We start from the raw sequence: 22,246 nt of genomic DNA on the forward strand, positions 1-22,246 counted from the left end.
AGGGATGTAAATAATTTTTACTAGCTGTAACAGAAATTGTGGGTGATATTATACATAAAAGGGAGGATACGAAACTTATGGTAGGTGACATCAGCAAGGCATTTGATACAACAGGACATTATGTTTTGTGGGATGCTATGAAGAAGTATGAAGTAGGTAAGTGAGTTATTAATTCACATACTCTTATTCTGTCAATGTCTCAGGTTAACAAAACTAATATTTTAAGTGCTCCTGATTCTGTTGAGATTATCCCTGATTAATTGAGAGTTGTGATAAAATCTGAAACTCAAATGCAACTCTTTATTTAAGGACCAGCATATAGAACAGCAAGTTTGAAATAGTAGGCACAGGAACTATTTTGTATCAAAAAAAAAAAATATATATATATATATATATATATATATATATATATATATATATATATATACATACATACAGATATACACACACACACATATATATATATATATATATATATATATATATATATATATATATAGATTCATAGGTGGGTCCAAGGCTTCTGCCCGAAGGCATTTATAAGCCTAGCCAGAATGTGTTGGCTTTCACCGCCCCCTTAGATTAGTTCCATGTGCCTCTGTCCAGCAGAACCACTGAAGTGATCCCCGAGGTAAACTTTCTGTTTCCCATCCACTCGTCAAGGTTTCTTCTGAAGAGTGTTAGCAAGGAGCTCTGCCTAATGTAGAATGGGATCTTGTTCCAAAGCATGGGAAGTCTCTGGGACAGGAATCTATACCTTCAGCATGTCCTGTTTACTGCTGTGGTGACGTTTAGATCCCTAGAACATGTGGCTCGAGGGGATAAGGTTTTCTTTAGGTGGAGCATGTCCATCAATTTTGGGCTGGACATGGCCTTGTATGTCAGGCAGAGATCATCTCCGAGTAGGCGGTATGCAACCGAGTACAACTGGAGTTTCTTCAGTCGAGCTGCACAGGGCATCTGTTTGAGGCCATTGATCCTCTTGGTGAGGTACGTCTGTGGTCTTTCCAGCTGTTGCAGGTGTCTTGTAAGATATGTCCCAAATGGGGCATTGTACTCTAAGATGGGTCTGATGAGTGATGAGTAGAGGGGCACAATGACCTCTTTTGATCTGGATGCGAACCCTTTTGTGATTAGGTGGGCCATGGGGAAGGATTTTCTAACCACTTTGGCAATGTGAATATCAAAGGTGAGATTACCATCTACTTGGGTCCCCAGATCCCTTATTACGTCTTCTGTATTTAGGAGACTGCCGCTTATGTGGTAGTTTGTGGGTACTTTGTTTTTTCAAAAGGTAATGACTATCCACTTTTTGACATTTAGCTTGAGGCCATGATTTTGACACCAGGTATCTGTCTCAGTGAGACCCTTTTGGAGGATGTCTGTGTCAGCCAGAGAGTCAGTTTGCAGTCGTCTGAGAACTTGGTCAGCCATAGTCCTCCTGTGCTTACCTGTACCTCTGAGAAGTATATGCTGAACAGGAGGGGTCCTAAGACTGAGCCCTGGGGAACACCACTTGTAACCGGTTTAGAAACAGACCTAGCTCCCGCAACTGTCACCATGTGGGTTCTGTCCGTGAGCCAGTTGGCAACCCATCTTGTGACGTACGGGTTTATGTTCAGGCTGATGAGCTTGTCTAAAATACCAGAATAGGGAATGGTGTCGAAAGCCTTAGCGAGGTCTAGGTAGGCTGTGTATACCACCTTTCCCTCGTCTATAGCCTTAGTAACTGTCTCAAAGAAGTCCACCAGGTTTAGGTTGCATGATCTGCTCTTAAAGCCAAACTGGGTAGGGTCCAGTGTTTGGAGGTTTCCAATGTCTCTGTTAATGAGTTCCATGATGATGCGCTCCATAGCCTTGCAGACCAAGCTAGTCAGGCTTATAGGGCGATAGTTCCCGGGGTCTGTTGTGGCTCCACCTTTGTGGAGTGGAATAACCATTGCTGTGCACCACTCTATGGGTATGTAGGCTGTGGAGAGGCTGAGTTTGAGCAGTGTGTTTAGGCAAGAGGTTAGTTCGTCTTTGAGCTTGTGTAGGACGCAGCCTGGGACACCGTCCGGTCCCACTGATGCAGAGTTTTTGGCTTTGGAGCGGGCTGTTTTAACCTGAGTGTTAGTGATTTCGGGGACTCTACATTCTTCTGGTATGGTTATGGGCCCTTTTGGGGGAGAGAGGGGGTAAAGTTTGCGCTGTACCTGTCTGCCAGGATGTTGGCGATATTGGTTGGTTCAGTGTATTTTTTGCCATTCTGTACCAACTCCGAGCAGATCTGAGCATTGCCACTTAGATTCTTGACATAGCTAAAGAATGCCTTGTGGTTACCTTTGGAGTTCTTGGCAATTTTTCTTTCAAAGCTCGCCTTGGATGATTTTATGAGAGATTGTAGTTTCTTACTGATACTGATCAGGGATGTCTTCCCTTCTTGGGATTTTACTCTTTTCTGTACTAGTTTCCTCCTTCAATTGTATAGCTTTTTTATGGCAGGAGTCCACCAGACTGGTTTCCTTTTCTTGGAGGAGTGAGTCTTGGTTTTGCTTGGGATGGCACGATCCATGCATTCTTGTAGCTGCCCGTAGAATGCATTAGTAAAGGATTTTGCAGCTTGGACAGTGTTATCCTTCAGCATGGGGGCTTTGAAACTTTCCACCTCAGTCTTAAGTAAAGTGAAGTTTGCTTTTGAAAAGTTTTTCATGGTGGATTTCTTGTCCGGGGGTGGAGGCGGAATATGGATATCCAAAGTGATTTGTTTATGGTCAGATCTAACCAGCGAGGGGTTGACCTCTGTTGTGGAACACCGGTCACCCATGTTGGTGATGACCAGGTCCAATATGTTGTCACCTCTGGTGGGAGTGTTGACCAGTTGAACCAGGGCGTAAAATTCTAGGAAAAGTTGGGCAAGGGAGTTAATACTTGAGTAGTTCTCCCAGTTAATGTTTGGGTAACTGAAATCACCCAATATTAGTGTGTTTGGTAGGACCTTTATGTTTCCCAGTGTTTCCAGAAATGCGGAATGGGGGTCGTGGGACATGGTGGGTGATCTGTAGCAAGCTACAATTTGAATTGCAGTTTTGCCCATTGTTAGTTGCATGTGGATGATCTCTGAAGTATCGTGCTGTGCCACTAACCTGGAGGTGTTGGTATCTTTGATGAATATGGATACTCCCCCGCCTTTTGTATTTCGGTTTGGGTTCTGTGGCTGAAATGTATGGTATGAGTTGTAGCCTGGTAGTGCTGGGGTGCTCTCTGGAGCCTTAAATCAGGTTTCTGTTACTGCACATATAACGATTTTCTCCATACTGAGGAGTGCCTCGATTGCGTGCATTTTGAGGTTTAGACTTCTGGCATTGAGTAGCATTATCCTCAGTTTTTTGTTACTTGTGCTATTTACGGCAGTGGGTTTGTCTTTTGAGCCTTACCTAAAAAAAGCACTATGGGGGTGGCAAGAGCCTTGGCAAGTATTCGAAAGCCTAAGGGTGACAGGTGCAAGCCATCTCTAGCGAAGCAGCGTGGCTTGTCAAGCATGTCATCCCAGGTGGACAGACACTGGATCCCCTTTGAATGACACCAGAAACTTAACCAATTGTTGAAATCAAGAATTTTTTCTTTATACCATGGTATCATTCTTGGTGAGGGCAGGATGCTGCTCAGGGTCAGGGTCATACCGGCCTGGGCTATATGATCAGAGAGCTCTTCCAAGTCTCTTTTCATGTAGTCCAGGGAGGTACGGCTCAGGTCATTCACATCAACATGGACAATGACAGAGTCATATTTGTACTTGTTCTGGACTGACCTGAGTGCTTGTGTTATGCGGCAGATCCTGGCAACTGACAGGCAGCTAACAGTAACCTTCTCCTTATTCAGCCTACTGAGTGGGAACGTCAGTGTGCCTGACTATAGCGTCACCTATTACTAGTATGTTGGGTATGTTATTTTGCCTTAAGGGCTGTGATTGCATGGCACACTTTTGTGAAGTATGTGTTTCATGGTTTGTGTTGGGGGATGGAGGTTGCTTGGATGTTTGCTTTGGAGGTCTCTGTTGGTTTTGCAGATTTTTACTTAGAGCTTCTGAGTATGTTTTTGTGTATTTATGTGCGTTTTTTGCCGGTGCTGGTTTAATGGGTCTATGTGAGACTGGTGGTGTGATGCAAGTATTTCCCTTCTCTTCTTGACTGTCTGATCCAGTCTTGGGTTCAGAGAGCTTAGCTTCTAGTTTGGCTGTATAACTGCATCTCTCGCATGTATTAGTGTTTATGGCAGGAGGAGGAGGTTGTCTGTGCATATGAGGCAGTTGTAACATTGCCTCAAAATGCCCAGACTCACCAGTTGGACTGGAGAGTACACCTGAAACTGCCCTTTGGAGATGCCTGGATAGGTACAGTGAACTATTTTACTGGATGGCTGGTAAGGTCGAATAGAGAGCCTTGTCCTTCTGTACAGTACAGGAGGGTCTAGTGGTAGGGTTTATAAGTGCTTACTACAAGTTTTGAGCAAGTGCCGGGCTGAGAAATGAATGGCTTGAGTGCTTAAGTTGAAAGTTTGTCTAGTTCCAAGGGAAAAATTGAAGACAAGACTTTGTGGAGCCGGAAATAGTTTTACCCTAGCTAGCCAGTGCTGCCCAGCGCATAAAACCAGGCAAATATGGTATTTATAACAGGGAAATGAAAGAGATACAAATTAGTCCAAAATGGCCAATAAACTACTAATTCATGGGCTGAAACCACTCCTCCAGGGGCAGAGAGGCTGCTCAAAGCTCCCCTCTCGCACAGGTGAACAGAGTAACTTCCTTCTATCCAGGTAAGGTATGGGCAAACACAGAGATTTGTAACACAGCCCTGAATTCAGCACTAGCCTGAAAACTGGACTATACTAGCTTAGAAAGACGGGAAACAAGTATATATATATATTTTTTTTCAGAAAATAAAGCAGATACACTCAAAAAACAGTTTAAAAGGATAATAAGAAGTTGTGTATTCACCATAACGTTCCATCTGAGTAGGTGGCTTCATTTGTCTGCAACCTGTGGGTCTTGGATCCGATATCGGATCCGAGCCGGCAACTATTTATACAGCTATGGATCCGAGCTCCTAGCTCCTCCCCTCACCCATAATCCCTTGCCAACCCCAAATGACCTCAGATCAAGTTTGCCCTCCTATATACCTGAAAAGGTATTCCAACAGGAAAAGGCAGGGAAAATACTATCATCTAACTCTTCTGAAGGCCAGGGGAAGGAGGGGGGGATGGTTGCAGACAAATGAAGCCACCTACTCAGATGGAACGTTATGGTGAGTACATAACTTCTTAATCTGGAGTAGGGACTTCATTTGTCTGCAACCTGTGGGACAGAGTCCCCAGCTACCTGAATCTTGGGCGGCCTTCATGGAAGGATGTTCCGGAGCACTGCGGAGCCAAAGGATGCTCTCCCTCTGGAAATGACGTCCAGTTTGTAGTGGTTAACAAAGGTATGAGATGAGGCCCAAGTGGCTGCCGAGCAAATATCATCCAAGGGGACTCTAGATCTGAATGCAGTAGAAGTAGATATGGAGCGAGTGGAATGTGCACGAACCCTTTGAGGTGCGGGCGTCCCAGAAGTCTCATAAGCTAGAAGGATACATTGGGAAATCCAGTGTAATAAGGTGACCTTCGAAACGGCTTTACCTAAATTGAATTTGGCAAAGGAAATGAACAGCTGATCAGATTGTCTGTGACCAGCAGTCCTATGAATATAGAAACACAGCTGCCTGTGCACATCTAATGAATGCAGCTTGTATTCTCCTTTATTTTGATAATTAGGAAAGAAAACAGGAAGATTAATGGACTGATTGATATTGGTTTCTGAGGCCACCTTAGGTAGAAAGGACGGATTGGTCCTGAGGTACACTCTATCCTGATGAAAACCAAGTAAGGGGGTTTTACGGAAAGAGCTTGAAGTTCCGAAACTCTTTTCGCAGAAGTGATGGCTACCAGGAATGCTGTTTTCCAAGACAGGTATTTAAGATCAGCCGAGGCAGCTGGTTCAAAGGGAGAAGCAGTCAAGGCTTGAAGAACTAGCGATAGGTCCCAAGGGGGTATGGCTTTTTTTGATAGGGGGCCTGAGCAGAAAAGTACCCTTGAGGAAGGTTTTACATAATTTAGCTGACATCAAAGGACCTGTCTCGTATCCTACGTGGTAATGGGAGATGGCTGCCAATTGTACCTTGACTGTCGAACAGCTAGCCCCTTGCTGAAAAAGCCCGGTAAGGAAGTCCAAAACGGACGTTAGCGGAGCAGTGAAGGGGTCCAGATTATGATGTTCCATCCAGACGGAGAAGCGCTTCCATTTACTGCGGTAAATCTTCCTGGTGGAAGGTTTATGCCCTGCCACCAAGATGGCTTTGACTGGTTAAGAGATACCGGGAGTCCTAATTAAGAGTGGAACTGGAACAGCCAAGCTGTCAGCTTCAGGCTGTCCAGATTCGGGGTCGGTAAGCCTGATGGGTGGGAGATAAGATCCGGGCTGGGATCCAGAATCCAGGGAGGATTCACCAAGTGAGACCACAGGTAAGGGAACCAAGTTTGTCGAGGCCAGAATGGGGCAATGAGGATCATTTTGCTCCCCAACCGAGAGGTTTTCTGTAACATCTTTAGCATCAGGGGTAGAGGAGGATAGGCATAAAGTAGACCGGGTGGCCAAGCATGCACTAGATCTCTCGGGCTTCCCTGGTGGGGAATCAGGCGAAGAAGCTGTCGATTGTATTTGAGGGCAAAAGATCGCAGCAGGGTTGCCCCATTTTGCAAAAATCCGCCTGCCACTCGGGAGTTGAGAGACCACTGTAGGAAAGGATAGTGCGGCTGAGTTTGTCCGCCAGAATGTTGGACCGTCCCGGAATGTGCGTTGCGATCAGAAAGCGGTTGGTGGAGATCGCCCATTCCCATACTCTCATGGCTTCTTGGCAGAGGGGGTAAGACCTGGTTCCCCCCCCGTTTGTTGATATACCAGACAACTGACATGTTGTCCATCTGTATCACAATAGTTCCTACGGGAAGAAGGTTGTGAAGTGCTTTGCAATGCCAACAGCACTGCCCTCATCTAGAGAACATTGATATGCAGGGAGGTCTCTGTGTCGTTCCATGTGCCTTGGACTGTTCTGCCTGAGCAATGCCCCCCACCCGAGGCGAGAAGCGTCCGTGGTCACCGTGACGAGAGGAGGAGGAGCGCAGAAGGGGCGACCTGTATGGAGGTCTGGGGAATGAAGCCACCATAACAGGGCTCTCCTGCAAGCCTTGCTGACAGAGACAGGGTAATTGAGAGGAAGAAGCTAAAAGGACCAATGTACTTGAAGGGTCCACTGTAGTCCCCTCATGTTTAGGTGAGCGCATGGAAGGAGTGTAATTGCCGCTGCCATAGAGCCCAGTGCCCTCAGGACCAATTCCACGGGTGGAGCTTCTGACTGGAGGATGGCCCGCACATGTAAACTCAGATTCTGTAGTCGTTCCGGAGTGAGGTAGGCTCGCAGACTTCTCGTATCTAATCTGGCCCCTATGAAGTCTATCACTTGTATCGGAGCAAGGGAGGATTTGTCCGTATTGATCGTGATGCCTAACTGGGGGGGCTAGAAGAAGAAAAAAATCTCTGGCTGAGCAGAGTAGATGCCTTGTTGGGGCTGTCAGGAGCCAGTCATCCAGCTACGGGAAGACCTGCATTCCCTGGAGTCTCAGGTGGGCCGCTATCACTGCTAAAACTTTGGTGAACACCCTGGGGGCTGTGGTGAGGCCAAAGGGAAGGACCCTGAACTGAGAGTGGCTGGCTCCCAGCCGGAAGCGGAGAAACCTCCTGGATCGTCTGTCCATTAAAATGTGGTAGTACGTATCCTTGAGGTCTATTGAGCACATCCAGTCGTTCTCCCGCAAGAGGGGGAGAATGGATTGAAGAGTGACCATTTGGAATTTTTCCTTGGTTACCGACAGGTTCAGGAGGGAAAGGTCTAGAATTGGTCTCAAGTCCCCCGTCTTTTTTGGCACCAGAAAGAACCTGGAGTAAAAACCCTAATCCGAGCTGGTCTGGGGGGATGGGTTGGATGGCTCTTTTCTCTAGCAGCTGCTGGATTTCTGCAGCTGCAGCCTCCCTCTGATCGGGTGGTACATCGGGGAGGTTTCTGAGTCTGGGGACATGTTGCATTGGGATTTTGTAACCTCTGGATATGATATGAAGCACCCAGCAGTCTGACGTGATGAACTCCCATGCTGCCAGGTGCCTCGAGAAGCGCCCCCCGACTGCCTCCAGAGTGGAGCAGTCGGGCAACCCTTCAGGGCTGTTGAGTGGGCCGATCAGAGAAAGATTCTCTGGACCCAGAATTTCTCGGGGCCCCTCTGCCTCTAGGGCAGCGTCCTCCCTGTCCTCCTCTGCCACGGAAGGACTGGTTGTCTGGAGCAGGTTGGGAATGTTGCGATTTCCGGAACCACATTTTCTTCTGTCCCTTTTGGTTCTTGGAGAAGGACGTCCGGGGAGCAGATAAGCGGACTCCGACGGCAGACAATGTGGTATTGGATTTTACCTGTGGTGACTTGAACATGGAGCAGCCAGCTCACGTGCACTGTCCTGTTTGACCAGCCTTGAAGTATATTTATTTTTTATGTAAATAGAGACACCTCCACCTTTAGTCCCTGCCTGTGAAGTAGCTGGTCTAAATGTGTGGAAGGCATCATAACCTTGTACTGTTGGTGTGCTCTCTGCGGATTAAATCATATCTCAGAGACTGCACAGACATCAGCATTCTCTAGGATAAAGAGAACTTCCAGGGAGTGGAGTTTTTTGTTTAGGCTCCTGGCATTGAGCAGTAATACCTTTAGATTTTCTTGGTTTTGACTTGCTATGTCGGAAGTACTTTCAGTTTGGCATTGCCTAAAAAAGGCACTACGGGGGAAGATAATGTTTTAGCTAATATTTAAAGCCTAGAGGGGAGAGGTGCAAACCGTCCCTGGCAAAGCAGTGTGGTCTGTTGACCATCTCCTTCCATGCTGACAAATACTTCACCCCCTTAGCATGACACCAGAAACTAAGCCAATTATTAAAGGCAATCATCTTTTGTTCGCACTGTGGCATCATCCTTAGAGAAGGTAAAATGCTGCTCAATGCTAGGCTCATACCAGCCTGAGACACATATTCTGAAAACATTATGATGTCTCTCTTCGTATAGTCTAGGGAGGTTCGTCACAGGTCACTTACTTCCACATGGATTATGACTGAGTCATACTGGTAATTGTGGTCCAATGACCCGAGTGCATGTGTAATGTGGTGGATCCTAGCCCCTGATAAGCAACAGACCGTAAAACTTTCTCCTTAGCGTGGTGAGAAGGGCATTAGTGTGTCTCACGATGGAGTCTCCAATGACTACAATGTTGGATTGTGTGTTGACTTGCCTTATGGGCTTAGAGGTAGAGGCTCCATGAGATGCAGCTCTATGTGTTGATGTGGGTGTTGTTTTGAAAGTGCGTGTTTGGGGCTGCTGGGGGTATTTCTTATGTGTACTTTACCTAGGAGGTCTTTGTGGTTTAGGAAGGTTACATGTAAGTGCCTCAGTATATGTGGGTCTTTAAGTCTGCTTTGAATTGTATGTGATTGGTGCAGCATGTGTACTACTGACAACCTTACTGACATTAGGAGTACTTTTGTGTGAGCGCTCTGCCTCCAGTGACTTTGTGTAAATACATCTCTCACATACCATATCAGTTTGTTTGAGAATTAACCGGTTGTCAGTAAACATGAGGCAATTTCTACATTGCCTCAAGATACCCATATCCACCAAGCCAATAACGGAGGCAGTAGGAAAGTTAATATCCACAGCAACAGACCCTTTTTATTGATTAGACCGCTGGAGTGAGAATATCAATTACTGTCAGGAGTACCTGGTTTGCAACTATGTGAACAGTGCTTGTCACCGCAAGCTAGTTGTCCTTTGTGCAACTAGATATTAAGAGACATTTCAATTGTGCTTTTACAGCAAAAATGTCACTCAAAGTGTCTGAGTCTGTACAGAGCACTGCCAAACACTTGAGGGGAAACCAATACAGAGACCCTGAAAATTTAAGGATGAAGTATTTAGGCAGATATTCTGAAGTTAGAAACAATCAAGCAGTACTTATTGAAAACAAAGAATTAGCTTGTCAAGAATGATGAAAAGAGAGGAGTCGCATGAATGGCTACTGCCTGGTTACTACTAATGCTGGTCTCACCACAGCTTCACTCTGTTGGGATACAATACTCCTTTGCTTCTTCTCTCACCAGAAGCAAAATGTTAGCACCAATCCCAAGAAGAGAAGCAGGCCACAGCCTGTTTAGTGATCCACAGTCTTGTTTCAGATGATGCAAGGGTCTGTAGGCTTGTAGCCTTTTTCTGGTGGATGCCTCGAATAGCAACCAGACCAATTAGGTACATTAAGCACAGACACTCACTCTCCAACCAGAAACAGTCAGGAATCAATGCATTCTACTCCTACTCTCACCAGGATCAATGCATTCTGCTCCTACTCTCTCCAGGATCAGAATATAAGCACAGATTCCAAGCTGTCACTTATATAGCAGTTATTAGGCCTTCTGGTGATCAGCCTCCAGGAAATAATGTCACTGTACTCCTTCTCTCACCAGGAGAAAACAGAAGCACTAATCCCAAGATGTCTACTGAGAGGCAGAATGTGGGCTCTCCAATAACTGGTGGTCTTGCAATAGATGCTTAAAGGTAAGATGAAAAAAAATGGTTTATCCTAAACACTGCAATGTGCATTAAGCATTTATACATGAAAGTGGGTAACTTAAATCTTAGCTGTATAAAAAGTTAAGTTTTAGTGGGGAATCACTATTTTTAAAAGAGCAAGATAGACTGAAAAGGGGTGGGCACTTTTGTATTCTGGTACTATGGAATACAGTAGGATGGCCAATAAATTTAAATGGTTGAAGGGGAGTGATTTCACAAAATGATAATTTTGTGCTTACTCACACCAGTCAGCAAAAGCAGAGAGGAAACGAGATATATGGTCAAATTAACATAAGGGGCAGGCAACTAGAAATACAGTGGTGTTTAAGAACACAACAGTAAGAGGGTCAGAGGGTGGGAAATAAATCTATCTGACACACAAGAGACAGAGCTGCAGTCTTTTCAAGTTTTAATATGCAATTAAAAGCAGAATACAAGTAAAACACAGTGTAAAGAAAACTAATCACAGTATACAAAATAGAAAATGTCAATAAAGTAATACAAAATACAAGAAATAAAATGCAAACTAACCTTTCCCTCACAGCAAGCTGTGACAGAGTCTGGGTGAGCCATTCCAGTAAAGCATATGGCATATTGATCATTTCAAAAAAAGAGTGAAATACATATGCACCCTTCCTTGATGACTACATTTAAAAACCTCTTTGGGTGCTTTACAGTTTTGCTTAATGTTGACAATTATTCAATTTTATGAGAACGTGCTTCTATTTCTTATTATGATTTGCAATGTACACAGTATGCCATTAAAAACTGTAGCGTGGTTTCCACTCCACTCCAATACACCATATTGCTACTAGGCAACGGACTTCAGCCTGGGACTATTGCATCAGACAGCAGCAACCAGTGTAATGCTAAAAACAATTATTAGAGAAAGGGATGACCAAATAAAGCAGACAAAATTTTGGAAAAAAATCAGACCTGCTTCAGAACTTTTTGTTCCAGATGATGATGACTCAGATGAACTAGATGATGATGATGAAGAACTTTCACCATCCTCATTTTCCATGGAAATATTTTCTCCTTCGGAATCACCATCGTTACTGCCATCTTCAAGGCTCTTATCTTTTTTGGCTTCTTCACTGTACCCTAAGTCAAAAAACACACACAAAAAATTATTAAATCAAACCTTAGAATCTGTGTTCTGCTCTACAGTGTGCAGTACACGTTAATAATGTTCTCAACAATGATACATCTCTGTAGCCTATATGTTCAAGAAACAGAAAAAAATCAGCTTTTCCCAGATACATGCTTAACACAGCAATGTATTATAGTATGTTAACAAAACTAAATAAGACAATACCAATGCCATCAAGAACAAAGCATATTGCTGCTGAATGGAGAAAAACAAATATGAGAAATAATGAAGTAGCAGTGCCGTGCAACTATACACAGTATATCTGGTGTGCTTAAAATTAAAAACTACTAATGATTAATAACCTGTTCTTAAAGATACAGTTATATTACTATAACTTAGTTTGTTTCGAATACCTATCAGACTGGTGAAATATATATATATATATGTTCTGATATACAATTTCAAAAACAATTAAACAAATAAATAGATATTGTTACTGCATCTGAAAACTAATAATACCCAATCAAATAATATCAAATGATAAAAAAACTGTAATAAAATATGCATTTAAAAATCAATTCTTAGTACCCAAACTTGCATGATTCAATAAATAAAAAACGAACAAATGAGTTTACAAAAAATAAATAATAAACTCACTTCATAAAATAAATTTACATGAAAATCTTATAATCGGGCCATTCTCAATCTAAATACACTGCTAATATTGATATTCTCATTGAGGCCAGGGGGCTTCGCAGCATCCAACCTAAGCTGCCATAAGAGTTCTCTATACTCCAACCTGGTCTCCCAGTCCCCTCCTCTGGCATCTGGTGTCACTTGTTCCAAAACAATAAATTTACACTGTATTTTAGGGCAAAGATTAAAATGTTTATAAAAGGCACTTATTTCTTTCTTTTTAGAAACATCATATAAATGTTCATAAATCCTCCTTCTTAAAGGCCTTTCAATTTTCCCTACGTAGAAACTAGAACAATGTGTGCAAAGACCTAAGTATACCACGCCTTTTGTCCCACAACTGGAATATCGGTCGGCATTGAACAAAAACTTCCTAGATGGAATATGTAAAGTATTGAAATTGTATATCAGAACATATATATATATATATATATTTCACCAGTCTGATAGGTATTCGAAACAAACTAAGTTATAGTAATATAACTGTATCTTTAACAACAGGTTGTTAATCATTAGTAGTTTTTAATTTTAATTTTGATTAATTAAGTTGATACCAATTAGGTTAATTAGTATATCAGGTGACTTGATTTTACCTATTTAATGATGGCATTGTATTTTGTTTTTTATCTTGAGAAAACTCGGTATTAATCGAGCGAAAGCGCTTGATATATTCTGCTTTTGTGTTTCGTCAATAAAGGTCCTAGTTTCCTCGCTGGTGGACATTTTTTACTTCTTGGTTTTTTGGTGCTTACTTATAATTTTTGGTGCTTAAAATTAGAAAAAAAAAACATTTAAGGTTTTGGTTGGTAATGTCTGCTTCTATTTCCTGCAACAAGTATGTAATGTTTTTTCTTTTGTTTTACTTTTTCTTCTGCTGACAGCCATCCGTCAGCCCTACTAAAACAGTTCTCCCGTGCTATAATTACTGGTCACAGAAGAATGTCATCCTGCAGTCAATAGGGTTTCTGTGTTATATGACCTTAACTCATTCCTATGGGTGGTATGTGCAAGCTCACAGAAAAGTTAAGGAATACCTTCCCGTTCACACCCCAAGAGGGTACTATATACATGGTCTGGCACAAATGAAGTGCACGTACTGACTTCCACCGCTTGTAAGACAACTTTCCTCCAAAAGGACCTGGACTGCAGTGAGCTGGACTTTTCAGATTTCACTCAGGTGGTGTGAGCCAGCACTATCCCCTAACTACAGTCTTCTCCTACTCCTTCAGCACCCAAGCCACTGAATGAATACTGGTTGTCTGGGTCACTCAGAACTTTATCCTTCTATGCCAGAGAACCTAGCTTAAGTGCATGTAATCACGGTCCAAATATGGTGCAGGACACTACAAATACTCTGTATTTCTTAATTGTTAATCAGGTAAGCCCACTAGGTGTTACACATTCCTCGAAGATGTACCAATACTCTGGGGTGCAAGTAATGTAACCGGCAGGGGTCAGCACTTGTTCAGTAAAAACTTGATGAAGGAACAGCTACTTTTGTGTCTCATGTATGCCACAGTTTCTGTGTTCCAGCCTGATGCACTTACTAACAAATGTCTTCCACTGCAGATCTCATGTTATGTCAGAAGTAATGTTTTACATTAGTTTTTTCCTTGCCTTGCAAACACAAGGTTCAGGGTTTGAATCTCACAAGGGATAACTGGCTAGGCTTAAAATGGCTCGCAAGGGCAGCTAGCTTAGTACTAATCTATGAACCTATGAACCTATAAATCTATTGAGTAGAGAAAACTTGCAAATTTGTTTTATCTGCCAGTGCATACCCTTGTTGTGTTGCATTAACACCTTTCAATATTCACATCAAGAAAGAAAGCCTTATTAACAGTTGTCAACATCATATGAATTCTATTAAAAAATGCCAAAGTAATTTGTTTAATCACAAACAGACATCCATTATGGAGACTTCCGGTATGTTAGATTCCTTAACAGTAACTTAAAAACTCAGGCCCTGATTCAGTATACCCAAGAAACATGAATTTACTTCCTGGGTTGACTCATGGAATACACTGGTAGACCAGTGCATAATCTTTTCATGTCACACTGGCAAAAAGCAAAGAGGAAGAAAACCCATAATCCTGAATGTTGCACTTATCAGTCTGGGCTCTGTTATTGCTGATAAATGAGATGCTGACTGAAGATGCAAGGATGGATGACGAGCCGGAGACACAGCAGCCAATGTTACATCAAATATTGGCCGAGATACAACAAATGAATAAAACTGTCCAGGGTTAGTTAGTTAGTTAGTTAGTTAGTTAGTTAGTTAGTTAGTTAGTTAGTTAGTTAGTTAACATTTGTTAACTGGGTGGTTGTCCAACTGAGTACAAGTCCACTTTCAGTGGAGACCTGAGGAGAAAAGCTCCAGAACATGACAATAATTTTAACAGTGATATAACAAGATATAAAAAGCTAGAAACATTTCAACATTATACAATGCATGAAAACATTTTAAAATAAACAAAGGCTGTTATACAGAATGGATAAGGTTTGAGACACGTGTTACATAGCTTGCAAGCAGACAATAGAGACATAATATGAAGGGTAACAGACATGTAATTAGATACATAAATTGAAGCAGGAAATTAAAGCATAAGTTCATACATTGCTTAGTTGATAGAGGCAAAGTTATATGATATATTTGATAGAGGCAGGTTATATATGATACAGAATGATTCCCAATTGTCTGAACTGGATCAGCATTCTGACCTTTCCCTTCTCAACTAACATACATTACTATTCTTCTCCTGTCTGTATAACTATTCAACTCCCCTGCTCCCTCTCATCTTACTAATAACTCTTTATCATGCTACTTCATACTCCCATAAAGCTCCTCCTCCTATGTCCTCCTCAAACTACTCCTAACCCCCACCTACCACCTCTTGAACCCAACCTGTTACACCTTTTTCATCCCGAAACCTCTGCTAAACCCTAACAAATACCTACTATACAAACTTTAACAAAACTGATCACCTGCAATGTCCTAGCCTTATCTGGAGACATTCATCCTAACCTTGGCCCTTGTCCCCAAATGTCACCATCTACAAGCCTGGATTAATAACCTGGCTAAACCCCATACCACTGACTCTGAAATATTACCTCCTGGTTACACATCCTCAGAAGTGACCATTTAAACAAAAGGTGGTGGCTCTGCCATAATCTACTCTAATCATCTCTCTCTAATACCCCTAATTTCACAAACTCTGAAATCACAGTTAGCCTTCTCCGATTAAATAAACACAAGAATATCTGCTTCATATCTTTATATATCTCCTGGCAACAATATCTCCACCCTTGAAGATATTCTATACTGATCCTCAACTCAAATAAAATATGAAACATATATTCTAGGCAATGTCAATGTCGACTGGAATAAAATCAACTCACCATCACCTTCACTTTCCATTAACCTTCTAAACTTCACCCAAGTAATCTCCCAAAACTACTCTCCTAACAAAACCACCCCCAGGGTCCATCTTAGACTGGATTCTAGTCTCCCATCCAAACAAAATCAACTCCCTGCCTTCATCCATCGATCAAACAGCTCCACCCAACACCACACCTCTACATTCAAACTTCGTAACCTCAGTAACTTTAACCCTTAATTTTCTCCAACATCTTCAAACAAATCAACTGGCAACCTCTAAATATCCTCCCACTTGACAATGCTGTTGAACACTTCAATTCCATCTTCCTAGATACTCTCACTCCCTAGCCCCTCTAAGAAATAAGTGAATCAAACTAACTCTGCACCATGGTTGACCAAAGAAACTAAACAAATCATGGCCACAGAGACAAGTCCTGGAAGCTCTACCAGAAAAATAAACTATCCTCTACCTTACTTCTATACACCCAACTCCGCAACCAAGTAAAGAAACTCATTACCAAAGACAAAAAAAACTACTATATTAAACTTCAGTCCAATAACAATAAAACCCTAAACAATTTTGGAAATCAGTCAATTCTTCTTCATCCCGGATCTCAATGCAACCCCTGCCCCAACCCTAATCTATCTGACAATGAACTTAGCTCCCACTTCAATACCTTCTTCACTGAATCCATAGCTAAACTAACCAAACTGTTACCTAATAACAACCTACCTAACTTTCCTCTCCACCCAGCAACCCAAACAATAATCCTCAATTTCAATTTCAAACCTGTATAAAAGCTTCCAAGCTAAAGCCAGGTTTCTAATGCCCCTGACAACATTCCCCCTTCCTTCCTCAAACATGCAGCTGAAGGTATCGCCCTTCCAATTAGTATTCTGATTAATAGATCCTTAACTGAGTCATACGTACCCAAACTTTAGCGTTCAGCCTACATCCTACCTCTTCACAAAGGAGGCAAAAACACCGCTATTTCTAACTTTCGCCCTACTCTCTCCAATATCTAAAATTCTAGAAAAATGCGCCCACCACCAATTCTTACCCTATCTCATTCAAAATCATCTCCTTAAACCCACACAGCATGGCTTCTGTCCCGGCCACAGTACCATAACTGCACTACTATCCTTCTTAGAAACTATCAATCAAGCTCGATACTCTGGACTCATTGTATCCACAATATTGCTAGACCTTTCAAAAACTTTTGACACCATCTCCCACACACACCTTCTTCATCATCTGATTAATCTCAAACTCTCCCCAACACTCTTTTCTGGTTCTCCAGTTACCTATCTGACAGATCTCAAGCAGTCAAATGGAAGAACTTTGCCTACATCTACTGGTGTTCCTCAGGGATCCATCCTTGGACCCATGCTTTTCAAAATCTTCATAAACAACCTTCACACCTTCATCCCTGACACCACAGTCATCCATTGGTCTGCTCTGCCCCAAACCTTCCTGAACTCCAGACCAAAACCCAATTAGCCTTTACCACAACAGAGAACTGGATGCACCAAAATAAGAAGTTATGTACCTACCATAACGTTCCATGTTATCTTTCTTGCTGGATGGGTTCTCGGCTCTGACTCGGCACTTGCTAAGCTCGAGAGCTAATTTTACCAGCTCGAGGCAACCCTATATCCCATGATGCAAGGCGTGACTACCCCAGATCTCGTTTGGTAGCTATGAAAAAACCCTGCCAGTAACCTTCTTCCCAGAAAGGAAGAAGGAGGACTAAATGTGGAAAGAAAAAAACAGCAAATAACCACTAAAAACTAGTGATACTTCCTACTGGAGGTCCATAGAAAGAATCAGCAGTACCCAGAGAAGAGTACAATTTCAAGGTCTGTTCAGGCTAGGGGAAGGAGGAGAGAAGGCGAGAAGACAACTAACATGGAACGTTATGGTAGGTACATAACTTCTTAATGTTAAGTTGTCAAACTCGCTTCATTCTTGCTGGATGGGACCAACCCCTAGCACCTCTATCCTGGGTGGCTCAATGGAACAGACTCTTGAGAACTGTGGAACTCCCTAGCCCTGTCCCTGAAGGCCAGGTCCAATTTGTAATGAGAGACAAAGGTGTAAGGAGTGGACCAAGTGGCTGTCGCACAAATGGTGTCAATAGGTAGCCTATCCTGAAAAGCTGTGGAAGTGGCTAGGCTCTGGTAGAATGTACTGGTTGGTGGAAGGCAGTTGTTTGCCCCTAAGGAGATAAACATGAGAAATGATAGAAGACAGCCATCTCGATAAGGTCACCTTGGAGACCGAAGACCTTTCTGCTTTCTGCATAAGAAAGAAACAGTTGATCAGATTTTCTGAATTGTTTAGTTCTGTCTAAGTAATATCTGAGTTGGCGATGGACATCCAAACAATGAAGTTTCTGTTCTGCTCTGTCAGAATAATTAGGGAAGAAAACTGGCAATTCAATAGATTGGTTAATATTTGTCTGGGAAGCAACTTTGGGCAAAAAAGATGGATTAGTTCTTAAAGATACTCTATCTTTGTGGAAAACCAAGTATGGGGGACGGACACAGAGAGCGTGAAGTTCAGACACCCTCCTGGCTGAAGTAACAGCAACCAGAAAAATCGTCTTCCAGGAAAGAAACTTTAATGAGCATGTAGCAGCCGGTTCAAAGGGGGGCAGACTCAAAGATGTCAGCATTAAATTCAGGTCCCATTCCGGAGGAGGATCTTTGACTGGAGGTTTCAGCAGAAAAATCCCTCTAAGAAAGGCTTTGCAAAGCTTGTGAGACATGATGTTTTGATCCGCTAAGCCAACATGAAAATTTGAGATCGCTGCCAGCTGAACCTTAACTGTCGAGGAAGAAGAACCTGACTGAAAAATCTCAGCTAGGAAGTCCAAGACTGACTGTACTGGAGCTGTAAAGGGATCTATGTCCCTAGACTTGCCCAGAAGGAAAAACGCCGCCATTTACTAGCATAAATCCTTCTGGTGGAGGACTTTAGAGAAGCTACTATGATATCTCGCACGGGATTAGAAATCATAGGAAGCCTGGCTAAGGAAGGAAGTGGAGCAACCAAGCAGTGAGGTTGAGAGAATGAATGGCCTGGTGCAGATGACCCGAATGGTGGGTCAGAAGATCTGGAATTGGATGCAGATGCCAAGGCTGAACCAAGAGATGACGATGAAGGGACGGAAACTAAATTTGTCGAGGCCAGTAAGGGGCAATGAGAATCAATTTGGCTCTCAAGACGGTAGCTTTCTGAATCACTTGAGGTATCAGTGGAAATGGAGGAAAGGCATAAAGAAGTCCCCGGCCAATCCTGGGTTAGAGGGGAATGGCCTGGAAGTGGAAAGAGGAGAAGAAGTCTGGGCATTTGCTGTTTTGGGGTGTAGCAAAAGGTGCAGCAGGGGCGCGCCCCACTCTAAAAATCTCACAACTACTTGATTGTTTAGAGACCACTGGTGGTAGCAATAATAGCTCTGCTCAGTCTGTCCGCTAATAGGTTGATTTTTGATTATGCGTTGCTATCAGAAACCGATGAGAGGAGATTGCCCATTGCCAAAGTCTGAGAGCTTCTCGACACAGTGGATAGGACTTGGTCCTGCCCTGTTTGTTGATATACCAGACTACGGACATGTTGTCCGTCTGAACTGCAATAGTCCCTAAAGGAAGAAAGTCGCTGAGGGCTTGCAACGTTAAAAGCACCGCTCTCATGTCTAGGACATTTATGTGTAGATGGTATTCTATGGGTTGCCAAGTCCCGTGGACCATCCTGCCCTGATAATGCCCCCCCACCCGATCAGAGAGGCATCCGAAGTGACTGTGGCAACCGGAACTGGGGGGAAGAAACAGTCGGCCCTGATGGAGTTGTGGGGAAGACATCCACCAGATTAGGTGACTCTTGCAAGATTTCGTCGCGAAGATCTCGGAAGCTTCTGGAATGACCACTGGTGAACAACATCCACTGCAGAAGACGATGTGGAAGCGAGCTAAAGGAAGGAGTAATGCATGCAGCCATAAGACCTAGCACCTTCAGGACAAATCTGGACCTGATCTTTTTGCTTAGTAGTATGATCAAAACATACTTTTGGATGTCAAGAATTCTTTGGTTTGTGAGTCTTGCTGACATCCCGACAGTGTCTAATTCTGCGCCTATAAAGGTAATAGATTGGCAAGGAGACAATGAAGATTTTTCGGAGTTTATAGAGATCCCTAACTGGTTGCAGATGTGAAGAGTGTAGTCCCTGGCCTTGAGAAGTTGATGCCTGGTGGTGGCAGAGAGGAGCCAGTCGTCTAGATACGGAAACACCTGGAATCCTTGACGTCTCAGGTGAGCCGTGACCACTGCCATGCATTTGGTAAACACTCTGGGGGCTGTAGTGAGGCCAAAGGGCAGGGCTCTGAATTGAACATGACTGGTCCCCAGCTGAAAGCGGAGAAACCTTCTGGAGCGCCTGTGAATTTTTATGTGATAGTACGCATCCTGAAGGTCTATTGAACACATCCAGTTGTCCTTGCCCAAAAAGGATAGAATGGACTGAAGCGTGACCATCCGGAACCTTGCCTTCTTGACAAACTTGTTTAGTTTGCTGAGGTCTAAAATTGGTCTCCAATCTCCCGTCTTTTTGGGGACCAAAAAGAATCTTGAGTAGATCCCGGATCCTACTTGGTCTGCTGGCACTAGTTGGATGGCTCTTTTTGCTAGGAGCTTTGATACCTCCAGCTTTGCCAATTCCCTTAGACCGGGTGAAGCTGGAAGGGATTGATGAGGAACGGATATCTCGAAGGGATATTGTAACCCTCGTATATGATCGACTGTACCCATTTGTCTTGAAAGGGAATGCCAGGCTGTTGGGTACAGCGACAATCTTCCCGACTGCCTCCAAGGGTGGACAGTCGGGCAACACCTCAGGGATGCTGGAAGGGTTTATCAGAGAGAGGCTCCCTGCTACCCTGATTCTCTGGACCCCTCTGCCCCTAGGGTCTATTGTTATTACCCCTCTGCCTCTGGGGATAAAATGACCACGTGTATCCGGTGACTCCCTGAGATTCTGAAACCACATTTCCCCTTCTGGCCTTTGGGATAGGGTCTTGAAGGGTGGAGAAATGGACTCCTGACAGAAAGAGTCTTGCCGTCTTGCTCACACCTGGTCAATGTGTCCTTCACCTGAGGCCCGAACAAAGCCGAACCATCGAAGGGAGTATTAGTGAAGGATGCCTTAAAGGGATCCATGAATTACAAAGCCGCATCCAGGACTGGCCTAAGTGTCACTCCTGTGCCTCCATCGGCTGTATAAGAAATGAGCCGCATGGAGGAGTTAGTTATAGAATTTAGGATTCCTAGCTGTGAGGCAATCTTTTCTTGAGCCCCAGCAGCTGACGGATCCTGAACTACCTCACCTAGCTCCTTGAGAATGTCTCTCTGAAGCCGGGTAAAGTGACAGAGATAGTTCAGCGAGCGCATAGCAAAGGTCGCTGAAGAAAACATCCGCTGAACATACCTATCCATGGTCCTAGAGTCCTTGTTAGGAGGATGGACAGGTACAGAAGGATCAGCAAGTTCCTTCTTGGTGGCAGCCGCCACCATGGCATCAACAGGGACACCCTTGGTAAGAAACTGTTTGTCTGAGCCGTGATGAATTTAGAAGGCCTCCTGGGGACTGGTTCCACAGAATCGAGGCCGCCCATGCCTTCGAGCCACCACTTGCATGGAAATGGAGACACCCAGGAGGTGGAGGGTCGAGATCCAAAAGCCTCCAGGTATACCGACTCATCCTCGGAGGGGTTAATGGAAGGCCAGTTCTCCCTCTGCTTAAGGAATTCCAGGATGTCTGAAAAGGAGACATCCTCAGAGGGGGACCGTGGGGAACCCTCCGACTCATCTAAGTCGGTATCTGATGTCGTAGACTTGGGGGAGTCTGTGTGCTTCCTCTTGCATGTCCTCTGGGTTCTCCGGAAGGATCAGGAGAAACCTCGGAAGAGGAAGTTCTTCCCAATGGGGAAACCTGGGGCGATGGATCTCTGGGTCCGGGAGCAAGAGAATGGCAAGAGACATCAACAGGCACCGAAGAGGGAGGAGCTAATGGAATTGACCGTTGACTCAGCTCCAGGGCTAGAACACTCCTCATCACCTCAAAGGCTCCCCTCCCAGGGAGGCCAGAAGACTCCTGCTCCGAAGAGACAGGAATCCCCGGTCCCACTGAAAGAGAAGGCTCAGAGGCCGATGTCGGTGCCGAGCTCACCAATGCCGAAGCTCCAAGAGGGAGAGCGGGGTCGGACAAGGGTCCGACGCCACTCACCCCCTCGGAGCCGACAAGGGAGACAAGACGACCAGATCCCTCCAAGGAAGGTCTCATGGAGGAAATCGGA

At 43.9% G+C, this 22,246-nt stretch overlaps 1 protein-coding gene across 1 annotated transcript in view; it reads right to left on the reverse strand.

Moving 5' to 3' along the window:
• GCFC2 (GC-rich sequence DNA-binding factor 2) overlaps positions 1 to 22,246 on the reverse strand; it is an 881,623-nt gene that overhangs the window by 756,070 nt on the left and 103,307 nt on the right. Inside the window, exon 3 of the mRNA XM_044062700.1 lies at positions 11,664 to 11,831. Coding sequence (XP_043918635.1) covers positions 11,664 to 11,831 — 168 coding nt within the window. The remainder of the gene's footprint in view (positions 1 to 11,663; positions 11,832 to 22,246) is intronic.

Source organism: Protopterus annectens, chromosome 2.part1, assembly GCF_019279795.1.
Source record: "Protopterus annectens isolate FY-2018-M chromosome 2.part1, PAN1.0, whole genome shotgun sequence".
NCBI classification, from domain to species: Eukaryota; Metazoa; Chordata; order Ceratodontiformes; family Protopteridae; genus Protopterus; species Protopterus annectens.